Source organism: Rhinatrema bivittatum, chromosome 6 (genome assembly GCF_901001135.1).
Source record: "Rhinatrema bivittatum chromosome 6, aRhiBiv1.1, whole genome shotgun sequence".
Lineage (NCBI taxonomy): Eukaryota > Metazoa > Chordata > Amphibia > Gymnophiona > Rhinatrematidae > Rhinatrema > Rhinatrema bivittatum.
In genome coordinates, this window is record NC_042620.1 from 30336844 (window position 1) to 30352278 (window position 15435).

The window sequence follows — 15435 nt, forward strand, 5'->3', positions numbered from 1 at the left end:
AGACGTCCATCAACCATGGGAGGAGTCGCAAAAAAGGTAAGGTGGGCGTAATGGAGACGTCGGGCAGCGACAGTCGTAACAAACACCAATACACGTGCTATTAGTAAAACAGAACAAACCAAGCTACTATTAGACCCTACACAAAATTACATGCTAGCAGAACACCTCACTTTGTTCACACATGCAGAACACTGACAGATCCTCATCAAATAATGAACAAAGAGATCATAAATTGTAGTATAAGCAGTCAGATAAAAACTGAAACCCCAACAAGCCAGATTCTGTATGCAGTGCAGCAATGGAAAAACAGAGATAGCATGCCTCTTAAAACATCAAACAAAATCAAGAAATATAAATTATAATATTAAAACCATGCTAATAAAAATGATATATAAAAAATCCTGACAAATAGAATACCCAAATTTAAAATTCATATAAAATTTTCAAAATGCCAATAAAATATTTCAAGTCAGCTGATACGTAAAATAACACCCAATAATTAAAACTGTAAGGATAAAATTAATTCCTTGCTTTCCATACCTGGGATCTTTTGATTTCCAGATGTCCTGAGATTATCATGGATTAGTAGGTGAAATGGGGAGGGGGTTTGTTACACACAAACTTTCTCCATGCTCTCTCTCTCATATGATCAACCATACACACTCATTCACTCTCATGTGCTGTCTCTCATTTGCTCAGTAATATACGGTATATACACACACACACTCTCGCATATGCTCCATTATATACACACACTCTCGCATATGCTCAATTATATACACACAAACATGCTCATTTGCTTTTTCTGTCATGCTCAACTATACACACACACACACACATTATCTTTCCTTCTCTGTTTCACATGCTGAACAATACACACACACACACACGCTTTCTCTCTCTTATGCTCAAACATACACACACACATGCTCGGACACTTCCTCTCTCATGCGCAACCATTTACAAGCATGCTTATTCACACTCACATGCTCAATCACATGCGCACACATACATTCATACGCTCAATCACTCATACACACAGGCTCATTTGCTCCCTCTCTCACATGCTCAATCACACACATGATCATTCCCTCTCACATGTTCAGTCATTCAGACACAGGCTCATATGCTTTCTTTCTCTCACATACTTAATGACACACACACTCGTATGCGCTCTCCTTCTCACATGCTCATGATCTTTTGTTTTCTCTCTCTGGAAGCACAAGGGGTAGCAGCAGCTTCCTCCTTCAGCCCCTAGGGACCATCTGACTCTTCAGCTTTCTTCTAGCCTTCATTTTGTGCAGTGTTGCTCCTGAAATGGTAGGAGGGCTGAGGGAGAATGACGTATGCAGTGAGAGCCAGTGCTTCTTGCATCCTGTAGGCCATGCTGCTGTTCACTGTAGGGGTGGGGTAAGTTTGGAGGAGGCCAATGCTTTTTTTTTTCCTCCTGTTGGCCTCACTGCTTCTCACTGCAGACGGGTGAAGGAGGAGGAGAAGGCCGCATTGCTTCTCATTACCAGAGTGGCGGGGGTGGGTAGGGTAAGGAGGCCAATATGTCTTCCAGCCCCGCGGGCCACGCTGCTCCTCACTGCTGGGGCGATGAGAGAGAGGAGGCGGCTGATACTTTTCACAGTCCCGTAGGCATGGACAGTCCAGTTTGTTCGCTTTGTCCAGTAGGTGATGTATTAGTGTTCTGGGGCCTGATGTAATATTTGTATTGCTACCTTTTATAAATAAATAAATAAAAAACTTTGAGAGTATAGGTGGGAGTGTGAGAGAGAGCAAGGGGGCCCTGTGTTTGTGTGTGGGAGCCTGAGAACGTGTGTGTTTGTGTGGCTACGCCTCTGCCCTGCGGCCTTTCCTGCTGCCGCCTCCCCGGGAGTGACGCCCCATGCAAATGCATGGTATGCACTGCCAGTTACGCCGGGCCTGCTGCCAGCCCTACTGAGCTGTCTCTCCTGCTCTCCCAGCTCTAGTCTCTCACTGTATCTCAACCTCTCCTAGTCTCTAGCTCTCACCTCTTCCAACCCTAGACCCCAGCTCTGTCTCCCCTCTCCTAACCCTAGGCTTTAGCTGTCTCCTTTTTTTCCCAGCCCTACTCTTTCTCTTCTAAGTTCTAGTTTTTCTAGATGTCTCCCCTCTCCCAGCCCTAGTCTCTAGCTGTATGTTTCGCTCTCTGAGCTTTAGTTTGCAGCTGTCTCTCACACTCTTTGTTTGCTGTAGTCTATGTCCCTGAGGCTTCAGCAAGAGATGAAAAAGCCTTAGAATAAGCCCATCTCTCCCAGAAGGAGGAAAGGGGCTGCATTAGGGACTCCTAGGAAAGAAGAAGGTTGGGGGAGGGGTGTTAATGCGGAAAGGAAAAGTGCTTTAGTTTCTGAGATTCTCCTCTGCCCAGTGACAGCAGCATGCAGAGGGAAAAGAAGGAAATCAATCCGTGGAGGTGTAGACACAGAGCTAGTCAAATGATTAAAAAAAAACAAACAAACTGTAAGCCTTAAACAGAAAAATAAACCCATAATGAAAAAAAGTATCTAGTGCAGTTGTTTATTTTTCTCCAATTACAAGCAGGATGATAGTTCTCACACACATGGGAGACATCATCAGATGGAGCCCAGCACGGAAAACGTCTGTCAAAGTTTCCAGAACTTTGATTTGGCATTCTAAGCAGGCCCAGCATGCCCTAAACCATGCATCCACATGGGGTCCCTCTTCAGTCTGTTTTTTGCTGCGGAGCTTTCGCATCGTGGTGCGAGTGAGCTTTTCAATTTTTTTTCCTTAAAACTGTGGAAAACTGTCTTCCCCGATTTTTCCCCCCCCCCCCCCCCCCCCTTGGGGTTTATCCTCTCGTTCCATTGATGCCAGGTCCCTCCTGTAGTCTCCTTAGGTTTCTTGGCGTTTTCTTTCATCTCAACCTTCCCTGTGGCATCAGTGCCTTGGTGCCTGCTGGTCATTGTTGCCTGCCGCCATTGTTGCCAATTTTGTGTCCCTCTTTATTTCACTTCGACATTGGCCACTTCAGGTTTTCGTCAATGCCCCTGATGCCCGAGGGCCATGTCTTTCACAGATCCCCATGATATATGCCTCTGCTTGGAGGCATCCCCATGATATATGTCCTCTGCTTGGAGGTATGACGTTCAGAGGAGTTGAAAGTGTGCCCAAATGACCCCGAAGGGATATCGCAACCGACTCGACAGAGATCCAGAGGAGCCACAGGTGTCAGCACATGGAGAAGGTTTTCCGTGTGGTATGAGCAGAAGGCCCTAGATCTGTCCTGCCCAACACAAAAACTGCTTGATTAACTTCTACACCTGTTGGAAGCTGGCTTGAAAACCAACTCCATTAGGGTCCATCTGAGTGCAATTGCTGCATACCATCATGATGTAGATTGTACGCCCATCTCTGTACAGTCTATAGTTGTACATTTTATGCGGGGTCTGCTTCAATTGATACCTCCCCTAAGGCCTCCTGCTGTGTCTTGGGACCTCAAGGTTTTTTTGAGCCGTTGTGCATCTGTGACCTGAAATACCTGACCTGGAAGTCATGTTTTTGGTGGTGGTCACGTCAGCGCACAGGGTCAGCGAGCTCCAGGCCTTAGTGACTTATCCACCATATACTAAATGTTATCGTGACAGGGTGGTCTTGTGCATGCATCCTAAGTTCCTGCCTAAGGTGGTGATGGACTTCCATCTTAACTAGTCTGTCATCTTGCCAACTTTCTTTCCCAGGCCCCATTCACACCAAGGCGAACGAGCACTGCAAGTTTGGATTGCAAGAGAGCCTTAGCCTTCTATCAGGAGTGGACAGAAACCCATAGACAGTCCACCCAACTTTTTATTTCTTTTCATAAGAATAGGTTGGGAGTTGCCATTGCCAAACAGACACTATCCAATTGGCTAGCAGATTGCATCTCCTTCTGGCCTTCCCAGGTAGAACTGCATCTTGGGGGTCATGTCAAGGCTTAGTCTGTCAGAGCCATGGCAACGTCAGTGGCTCACTTGCGAGTAGTTCCCATGCAGGAGATCTGCAAGGCTGCAACATGGATTTCCCTCCACACATTTTCATCTCACCATTGTCTGGATAGGGATGGCCGATGTCACAGTCAATTTGGCCAGTCTGACCTTTTGAATCTCTTTGAGGTGTAGAATCCAACTCTCCCTGCCTAGGGCCCATTCTTTGGGTTCAGGCTATTTCCTCCTCTGTTTTCAGCAACACTGTTGTTGTTGTGCCCATTGGCACCTGGTTGGTGTCTGTTGGTCCCCTTTTGTTTTGGGGAGCAGTCTGTAATTAGGGATTCACCCATGTGTGAGGACTATCAGCCTGCTTGCCCTTGTAGAAAGCAGAGTTGCTTACCTGTAACAGATGTTCTCCAAGGACAGCAGAATGTTAGTCCTCATGAAACGTGCAGAGCTAGGTTTCTTCTTTTTTGTTTCTTTTCAATCTAATTCTATGTTATAAGACTGAAGAGTTACCCCGCATGGATGCATGGTATAGGGCATGCTTAGTATGCCAAATCAAAGTTCTGGAAACTTTCACATAATTTTTCCGTGCCGGGCTCCATCTGATGATGTCACCCATGTGTGTGAGGACTAACATCCTGCTGACCTTGGAGAACACCTGTTACAAGTAAGCAATTCTGCTTTACACATGACATGTGTGAATTAGTTTTGAAGTGCTGGAAATTCTTTTAAGTTTGCGCAGCTGTCAGGATATAACCTGCTCAGTTAAGTGGAGCAGGTGCACCGCTATGCACTAATGACACTACAACCCTGGTTTTCAAGGATTTATGCAACAGCAAACGTGAAAGGAGCCATTGTTTGTTAGTGATGTCACTGATGGGTCTATTCATTGCAAGGTAATGGAAACAGCAGTGCGTTTTGTTTACTGTTTTACTGTAGTGTACGTCAGAGGCACGAGTCCAGGAAATATTGAGCAAGAATGGCAATGAAATAATATTTGTTTACTTTAATGAAGTGAGAGAATGTACATAATCACTTTTCTCAGTAGCACAAAACTGTCTGTTAGCCAGATCATGGAAAACACACAGAGCATGGAAAAAATGTTTGCTTTGATTGTATAGATGTTGCTTATGCTTTCGGTGACCCTCATGACAACATTATGAGTTTGAGAGTAGGCGGTTACAAAGAGCCCGAGCTATAAGCTCCTGTATCAGCAACTTGGCAAGGAAAGCATCTAGATGAAAACAATTAGGCAGCTTGATTTAGGTTATAAAACAGCAAGTAAGAAACCTGATCATGAAATGGGGCTGTAGTTCTCCCTTGTGTTTCTGCTGTCACAGAAGTAACTTGAGATTCACTATCATTTGTTGGAGTTGCTGGAATTATGGTCCCGTGCACAATCCAGTTTCACGCCTGTTCTTGATCCTTTTCTTGTGTTAGATATGTGTAAATTAGTTAATGCAGAGAGACTATTGAGATCAGTCAGACTTTCAATGTTGTCTTAATCCATTTAAATTTTGGCTTCAGAGCTGAAGGAAGCAGCAAGGTTCAGTCGCGCATTGAGCAGCAACAACAATTAATGCGAAATGCAAGTAAGACCCCAAACAATGTCAAAAACTCTCCACCCAAAGAGAAGTCTCCCGTTTCTCCAATGGATGACATTGAGAGAGGTGAGTCATAGTGAATTCTGTACGTTATAATAAGTCAGAAAATCTTTCTGATGATGGGCTGGAAAATATGGCATCTTCAAACGGGGTGAAATGGTTACATGGAGGTTTCAGTTCATGGGCAAAGTAGTGAGATGCATGTGTGTGTTTGTTTTTTTTTGTCACTTCAGATGCAGTGTAACTTGAGCAACCCACCCAGTCTATGAATCTGTGGTCAGGATGTGACATATTGCAGCTTTTCCTTAATGTTAAAAAAAAAAAAAAAAAAAAAGTTTGGTCAGAATAGAGCTTGCTTTGCAGTATTGTTTTGAATAGGTAATATATATGTATATAGATATACCGTATTTTTTTCACTCTATAAGACGCACCTGACCATATGGTACATACATTACACCTGACCATATGGTACATACATTACACTCTCTCTCCCACTCTCTCACTATGAGTATGAGTGTAGTGACTCTTTATCCTTCAAGAAAGAGGGTTGAATTAGCAGTGACATACATGTATGTGATATCCAATGGCTCCAAATGGCCCCATCTCTTCTTTTACAACTGAGTAGGTATGGGAGTTCCCACACACATGCTACCTCGTGAGCTCTTTTTTTTTTTTTTTTTGTCAGCTTCTGCATGGATGTGTACCCTCTCTCTCCTGTTCCAGTAATTCACAGGCCAATGCAATAAGACTTGTTAAAATAGGTGCTCGTATTCAGCGTCCTTTTTTGTAACACGTGCACAGCCACGTCTCCTGGGCATCCGATGCAATATTTAAATGAGCTGCTGCGTTAAAAGGACGTGCTAGGGAAGTATTGTGTGTCCCTAGCACTCGAATGCATCGGGTGCTCAGCGCAAGCGTCTGTTTTATCCTGCTCCAGTTCAATTTTGCACAATAGCAAGAGGCGAAATTGGCTTGGAGCATATCTATTGTGTGTCCAGAATATATTTTTTTCATCAAACTATTACATTATACCTTTATTCTTAAATACCACAAGCACTAGAATTAAATATCGCAATTATGCTATTAGGAGGAACCACAGAGTACAGTGTGTTTGTTTGTTTTTTTAAATTTCTCCTGAGCCCTTGACTCTCCGTTTAACTTAATGCCAGCTCTGGGGCTGGAGTTAAATTTGCCACGTTAAAAAAGTGTGCGTTGGGCGCCCAGTAATTTTCTGCATGGGAGGTAATAGCTAATAGTGCTCATCATGTAAATTCTATGTAAATGAGGCTATCGGCTACGCATTTCTTTGGGCACACATTTCAGACACGCTAATCTTACCTCATAGGGTGCTAGTCTAACGCATCCAAAATGCACATAAACCTATGCGCTAGGCTAAGAACATAAGAAATTGCCATGCTGGGTCAGACCAAGGGTCCATCAAGCCCAGCATCCTGTTTCCAGCAGAGGCCAAACCAGGCCACAAGAACCTGGCAATTATCCAAACACTAAGAAGATCCCATGCTACTGATGCAATTAATAGCAGTGGCTATTCCCTAAGTAAACTTGATTAATAGCTGTTAATGGACTTCTCCTCCAAGAACTTATCCAAACCTTTTTTGAATCCAGCTATACTAACTGCACTAACCACATCCTCTGGCAACAAATTCCAGAGCTTAATTGTGCGTTGAGTGAAAAAGAATTTTCTCTGATTAGTCTTAAATGTGCCCCATGCTAACTTCATGGAATGCCCCCTAGTCCTTCTATTATTCGAAAGTGTAAATAACTGAGTCACATCTACTCGTTCAAGACCTCTCATGATCTTAAAGTCCTCTATCATATCCCCCCTCAGCCGTCTCTTCTCCAAGCTGAAAAGTCCTAGCCTCTTCAGCCTTTCCTCATAGGGGAGCTGTTCCATCCCCTTTATCATTTTGGTTGCCCTTCTCTGTACCTTCTCCATCGCAACTATATCTTTTTTGAGATACGGGCGTAGTTTGTTGAATCGGGCCCTCATTGGTAGAGCTATCTTGACAGCTCCTCAACAGCTCTTTTCTGTGCTACCAAAAAAACCCAGAAACCCTGATATCGCAGGATATTTGGCTCCAGGAAGGCAACTTCCAGTGATTTCAAGGACTATGTCTGTGTGACTGCAAGATGTCAATCGTTGACAGCCACAGTATTTGTTAAGTATGCCTGACCCTGATACAGCCAATTTCTATGTTGCCGAAGTTCTAGAGGAATAGAACCAGAAAATGGAAGAACATCACAAGTCGGTCAAAAGTCTGAGCTGTTCCTCCTCCCAGAATGGGGCTTCCTTGGGCTCCCTCTGCATTGAATTGAGCAGGAAAAGCTCCCTCAGCTGTGGCATCAGGTCCTGGATCAGCCATAGTTCAAGGGTTGAGAATGAAGTAGAAATGTCATATGCAGGGGCCAGTGAACTCTTTGGCATCCCCAGGTGATTTCCCCTTCTTCAAGGGGACTGTCAGTACAGAAGAAAAAGAAGCACCATTTCTTGGAGCCAGCAGTGCAGTTGGTGCTGCCGAGGCAGAAGCCAACGCTGAAGCAGGCTCCACTTATGCATCACTGACTCTTGGCGCCGTCAACACTATTGAGATGTCAGCTTTTGGATCCATCGGTGCACCAGACCCTGGTGCCATTGACACATTCTTAAGAACATAAGAAATTGCCATTCTGGGTCAGACCAAGGGTCCATCAAACCCAGCATCCTGTTTCCAACAGTGACCAATCCAGGCTACAAGTACCTGGCAAGTACCCAAAAACTAAGTCTTTCCAATGCTACTGATGCTAGTAATAGCAGTGGCTATTTTCTAAATCCATTTGATTAATAGCAGGTAATGGACTTCTCCTCCAAGAACTTATCCAAACCTTTTTTAAACTCAGCTACACTTACTGCACTAACCACATCCCCTGGCAACAAATTCCACATGCTAACTTCATGGAGTGTCCCCTAGTCCTTCTATTAGCCGAAAGAATAAATAACCAATTTATATTTACCCGTTCTAGACCTCAGGGTTTAGTGTCCTCCAAGTATCTATACTATGTAACATATTGCACAAAAAACCTATCCCCTTTAATTCCCATTTTCCATTTCTTGAAAGAAATTTTAGACATTATAGCACTTCTCACCTCACCTTTCAACCATGCCGGTAGTCATTTAGCCTTCCTTCCACCTTTTTCTAATGTGTGAAATACATCTGGTGTGGGTTTCCAAGATGGTGTTTTTTAAACATCCATGCCCGAGCTAAACTCTTAACCTTTGCAGTTGCTCCTTTCTGTTTTTTCCTAACCATTTTCCTTATTTTATCATAGTCACCTTTTTGAAAGTTAAATATTATCATAGTAGATTTCTTTTTTGCACTGCTTCCAGTTAAGTCAAATTTGATAATGTTGTGATCACCATTGCCAAGTGGCTTCGACACTGTTACCTCACACACAAAATCCTATGTTCCATAATAGACTAGATCTAAAATAGTTTCTGCTCTTGTTGGTTCTTGTACCAGCTGCTGCATGAAGCAGGGCACCCTTCAGTCTCTCCTGTCCAAAATGTCAGATTTGTTCTCACAAGAGGGAGTCCTTCTTGCTTTCACATCTTGGGAGGTTCCATCAGAAGTTCTGGTGGCAAGATCTAGCACTCTCCAATGATCCTTGACTGTGAAGGAATTCAGCCAGTCCAAGGATGGAGTACAGGACTCCACCATCTGGAATATGCTCAGGAATATTCCCTTCTGAGATCACCAAGGACCCTGCCCTGGTTGCCTTTGTCTTCATCAGGGTCAAGGGCTAGTGTCCCTCCACTTCTGGATTCAGAGGTATGGCCTGTGGGGATTCTCTCAGACCTCTTACCTGACCTGCGAGAGCATTCATCTCTACCAGAAAATCTTGTATACTCTACTCTAAATTCCTGGATAAACTGGGTAGGACTACAGCAGCAGTCCATGGTTGTGGAGTCAGCATTGGTAGTCATGGCGGCTGCCCTTCGCCGGGAGGGAATTTTGGTTCACCCCTACCTGGACAACTGGCTCATCCGAGCAAAATCCTTGACACAAGGCTACCAGACGGTCGACAGAGTGGTGCGGCTCCTCCAGTCACTTGGCTGGATTGTAAACTATACCAAGAGCAAGCTCACTCCATCCCAGTCGTTGGATTTCTTGGGAGCGTATTTCAACACGAAGGAAGGCAAGGCTTTTCTATGGCCGGACTGAGCCCAGGCATTACAGGACCAAATCCTGAATTTCACTGGCCTCCCCTTGCCCACAGCCTGGGATTATCTCCAAGTCCTGGGCTCCATGGCGTCCACTATCGATCTCGTACCATGGGCGTTCGCACACATGCGACCACTTCAGAGAGCATTGCTATCTCACTGGAAACCAGTGTCACGGGACTACCAGGCCATCCTCCCACTACCGCGCTCGGCAGAGTCCAGCTTCCGTTGGTGGTTGGACCACTCCCATTTGGCCCAGGGGATGCCGTTGGATGTTCCGGACTGGATAATAGTCACCACCGATGCCAGCCTCTCCGGTTGGGGTGCAGTATGCCAGACGAGGTCCCTGCAGGGGCAGTGGACGAAATCTCAAGCGCAGTGGCCAATCAACCGCCTGGAGACCAGAGCGGTCCGTCTAGCGCTGAAAACTTTCCTCCCTCTGGTTCGCCAACGGGCGGTCAGGATACTCTCTGACAACGCGACCACAGTGGCGTACATAAATCGCCAGTGGGGTACAAGAAGTCGACACGTCTCACTGGAAACGGACAAACTCATGCAGTGGTCGGAACTCCATCTAGCTCGCCTGGCGGCATCACACATCACAGGAGTGGACACCATTCAGGCGGACTTCTTAAGCCGGCAACATCTAGATCCGGGAGAGTGGGAGCTCTCCGAAGATGCGATGTGCTTCCTGATTCAACGTTGGGGGACTCCCCACTTAGACCTCATGGCAACAGCTCTCAACGCAAAGGCGCCTCGATTCTTCAGCCGCAGAAGGGAAAGGGGCGCAGAGGGCGTAGATGCCCTAGTGCTGCCATGGCCCCGCCAGATTCTCCTTTACACATTTCCCCCGTAGCCACTGGTGGGAAAAGTCCTACGAAGAATCGAGCATCATCAGGGCACCGTCATTCTGGTGGTGCCGGAGTGGCCCCGATGACTGTGGTTCGCGGATCTTCTCAATCTAGCGGTGGAAGGACCCCTGTGCCTCGGTCACCTGCCCCACTTGCTTCGGCAGGGTCCAATATTTTTCGACCAGGCAGATCGCTTCTGTCTTGTGGCTTGGCTTTTGAGAGGCGCAAACTGAGGCGTCGTGGTTATCCGGAGGCGGTGTGCAAGTGTGCAAGACTTCTACTTCGGTTGCCTACGTGCGGGTCTGGAAGGTTTTCGAATCCTGGTGTTCGACACACGCGGCGCTACCTGGACAGGCTTCCGTTTCTCAGATTCTCTCTTTCCTACAGGCAGGCCTAGAGAATGGCCTAGCCTATAACTCTCTCAGGTTACAGGTAGCGGCGCTGGGAGCTCTGCTCCGTCCAGAGGAGAAAATTCCGCTTTCTTCACACTCAGACGTTGTTCGCTTCCTCAGGGGAGTAAAGCACTTGAAGCCGCCACTTCAAGCACCTTGTCCACCTTGGAGGCTCAGTTTGGTTCTTCGGATACTTGGGGGGACCTCCCTTCGAACCATTATGTACCGCCTCCCTCAAGGATTTAACTCTCAAGACAGTGTTTCTGGTGGGCATTTGTTCAGCCCGGCGTGTCTTTGAGCTCCAGGCACTCTCCTGCAGGGAAACTTATCTACAGTTCACGGACTCGGGAGTCACCTTGCGCACGGTTCCCTTGTTCCTTCCCAAGGTGGTCTCCGCTTTCCATCTGAATCAGACGGTAGAGCTTCCTTCCTTTGCCGCGAGTGATCCTTCGGAGTTACGCAAGCTAGACGCCAAGTGTTGTCTGATGAAGTACTTGGAGGTCACCAATGACTTTCGGCTCTCGGACCACCTGTTTGTTCTCTGGTCGGGGCCCAAGAAGGGGTCTAAGGCTTCCAAGACGACGATTGCCTGTTGGTTGAAGGCGGCCATCGAAGCGGCGTACATCAGCGCAAGACAGAAGCCGCCGGTGGGTGTCAAGGCCCACTCTCTTCATTCGCAAGCGACCTCCTGGGCGGAGACTCACTCCGTTTCCTCTCAGGAGATATGCAGAGCGGCCACCTGGAAGTTGCTACATACTTCTGCGCGTCACTATCGTCTGGACGTACAATCTCCGATTTTCGGGTCCTTTGGTCAAAATGTCATTCGAGCAGAGCTATCTAAGGCCCACCCTCAGTAGGGAAGCTTTGGTACATCCCACCGTCTGGACTGATCCTGGTACATACAGGGAAAAGAAAATTATTCCTTACCTGCTAATTTTCGTTCCTGTAGTACCAAGGATCAGTCCAGATGCCCTCCCTCTGTTTTGTGCGGATTTACACTGGGGGTTGCTCCTGCTTGAGGTACTGTCATTTATCTTTTCTGCGTCTGCAGTTCTAGTTCTCTTGGCAGGTTGCCTTTTGGTTTTATGCTAGTTTTGATTCTTGAGACATGTTTGTCGTTTGATTCCTCACGTTTTCCTTCTTTGATGGCTTTGATAGTCTAGTTACTGAAGAGGGACGCTTGGCATGCTGTCTTATATGGCAGCGCCCTCAGAAGTTCTTCTCTGACTCCATCTGCTGGACGGGGGACATAACCCACCGTCTGGACTGATTCTTGGTACTACAGAAACGAAAATTAGCAGGTAAGGAATAATTTTCTTATTTTATTTATTTATTTATTTAAGTTTTTTTATATACCAACATTCAAGACGATAGTCCCATCATGCAGGTTCACAAGAAACAGGGGTGCGATTAAAATAAACTTTACAATTTGAACAATAGTGCAGAAAAGCAGTTACATGTAACAGGGAAACAATAACTTGGAGTAAGGAGGAAAATGAAGATCAGATAATTATATATATATATAATAACATTATAAGGGGTGGCTATTAATGCTATTCCTAGCGAAGTATGTTGATTGAAGGGAGTTAAGTAATGTTGGAGTTAGGAAAGGCCTGCGTGAACAGCCAAGTCTTGAGTCTTTTCTTGAATGTTGAGATGCTGGGTTCCATTCTAAGATCCGGGGGAATGGAGTTCCATAAAGTTGGACCAGCTGTGGAGAAGGCCCGATCTCTAAGCGTGATGTGTCTGGTAGTTTTGGCTGGAGGTACTTGAAGTGATCCTTTGTAAGCATCTCTTGTCGGTCTTGTTGAGTAGTGTAATCGGAGGGGGATATGGAGATCGCTTGGGGCTAATTGATGGATGTTTTTGAAAATGGTGAGAATGGCCTTGTAGATTATTCTGAAGTGGATAGGCAGCCAGTGGAGGCCCATCAGGATAGGTGTTATGTGTTCTTCTAGTGTAATTTTAGCAGGACAGGGGAAATATGATCATGAAGTTTGGTGTTAGTCAGGAGACATGCTGCTACATTTTGAGAAAGCTGAATACATTTAATTGAGGTAAGTAGAAGTCCGAGATACAGGGAATTGCAGTAGCCGAGACCAGTAAGAATTAGAGATTGCAATATTTGAAAGACTGTTGGTTCAAAGAGAGGCTTGACGTGTCTGAGAAGACATAGTTTATAAAAGGTTGATTTGATTACTGATTTGATATGAGCTCTCATGTCAAGTTTGAAATCAGGAAGAATGCGAAGTTGGCGGGCAGTGAAGGAAATCTTGATGGGTATGTTAACAGATATGGAGCTAGGGATGTCAATGAGGAGCTGCCAAGTATTAAGATTTCTGTTTTAGGGAGATTCAAGGAGAGCTTGTTATGGAGTAACCATGATTTAACAGATGATAAGCACAAGGTGATAAACTGGGATGTGGAATGCTATGATTGCCAGGTAGGGAAATATAATTGGATGTCATAGGCATATCTACAATGAGACCCCTAAAGTGGAAAGTAGCTGGCAAATAGGGGTGATGTAGATATTAAATAGAGCAGCGGAAAGGGGTGAACCTTCAGGTACGCCAGTGTGGAGAGGAAACCAAAAAGTGGTAGCAGAGTTTAAATATATTTGCTGAAATCGATTATCCAGGTAGGATGAGAACCATGACATGACAGATCCAGAGAAACCAATATTCTTGAGGTGAGAAAATAGAATTTCATGGTTGACGGTATGAAATGCAGCAGATAGATCAAGAAAGATGGATACATAAGATGTCCTAGACTCAAGCCTTGGTGGATTCTATCAGTACTTGATAAGGGAAGGGTTTCAGTACTATGGTGGGGGCAAAATCCAAATTGATATTAATCAAGAAGGGAGTGTTCATTGAAGTCTCTAAGCTGCTTTAGAACTGCAGATTCAATGATTTTAGAGAGGAAAGAAAGTGAGGAAACGGGTCGATTAGTTATAGTCAGTTGAAGGGACAGATGGATTCTTTAAAATGGGGGTAATGGAGGCAATTTTCAAGGAGTCTGGCATGGTACCAGTGGCTAGAGATAAGTTGGCAATTTGGGCGATGGGTAATATAATATCATCTTTGATCGGTTTGAGTAAAACAGTTGAGCAAGGGGTAAAAGCTCAGGATGTGGGTTTCATTTTAGAGATGATGTTGCAGATTTCAGTACTGGCGACAAAGTCAAAGGAGTCCTAGGAAAAGCTGGGGTCGGCGAGTGGAATGGGAGTGAGAGTTGGAGGACATGAGTCAATCAGATTCTGAATCTGTATTGAATGTATATATACAGTGTTAGGCTACATTTTTTACTACCATTTTTTAAAACATTTTTGCCACTGTAAAAAGTTATGTCAGCTCCCGAGTATAGTGAATCCTAAATATCTTCACCATATTTCTTGGCACTGTTTTGAAAGATACTGATATGAGGGAGGTATATATATATATTTGCTAGGTACATTCAATGTGCAACATGTGGATTAGTTTTGTAAAAGCTGTGAGTTACTTTATTTTACACATTTTCTATTTTCACATCATATGTTTGGGGTCTGTGTATTCGTTTCAGCTCTTGTAAGTTTTTATAAACTGTCACCTTAGTTCAGAGAGTGGATGGGTTCTGTGGCTAAGGCCATAGCGCTATGTGCAAAGCTGCAGGGCATCTGGCTTTGGCATCCTCTGGTCCATCAGGGCCAGTTGGACTTGGTCATGCTGGTACACAACCCCTGCTAGTCAGCCAGTGCTTGGGGGGTAGTAAGAGTCCCCCCACATGTGCATCTCACGTGGAAAGGGGGAACAGCAGAGAAGGGAAAAAATAAGGGGGGAAGATGCCAACGTTCCCCATTGCAGAACATTTTTCAATCTTTGTTCCTGAAACGATGGCATGTACTTGCCCAGTTTGGGTCAAGTTGCAATGAGATTTGCAATGGTGTATTTATTTTATCCTCTTGTTAAGTAATCCAGCTGGCTCTTTCACATCCCTATTTCTCATATTTAGGAAAAAATCCTTTAAGAATAATGAAGGATCCACTTGAAATAGGTCTGCATTTTTCTTTTCGCCCCTCGCCCACCTCTCTGCCCCTTCCAAAATTTCCTAAATGTGTTCTTCTGCATTATGTAAGTTCCGTCCAGGGTGTAACCACAGCTGGTGCAATGCGCTGGGGACAGTAATGAGTTTCCAATAAAGAAGGAAGCAGGGACATGGCTTCAAGAAAAACCTGCTGAGCCAGTGGGACTGGGAAAGTGAAGGCGCACGGGAGTGGGCAGTAGACTTTTACTGGGGGGCCCTGAATTTAGGTGCGGTCTCCCTCCACCCTCTTTGCACTGTGGAAGCTGCTGGTGTGATCCTGTGCCACTGCTTTGCGGTATTTGCCCATCTTCTCTCTTCTAGCGTAGTAGATGCTCACATTTCTTCCTGTTT

General features: G+C 45.3%; 1 protein-coding gene across 1 annotated transcript in view; it reads left to right on the forward strand.

The window, feature by feature from the left end:
* EAF2 (ELL associated factor 2) overlaps positions 1–15435 on the forward strand; it is a 74847-nt gene that overhangs the window by 46816 nt on the left and 12596 nt on the right. The window contains exon 4 of the mRNA XM_029605208.1: positions 5484–5626. Coding sequence (XP_029461068.1) covers positions 5484–5626 — 143 coding nt within the window. The remainder of the gene's footprint in view (positions 1–5483; positions 5627–15435) is intronic.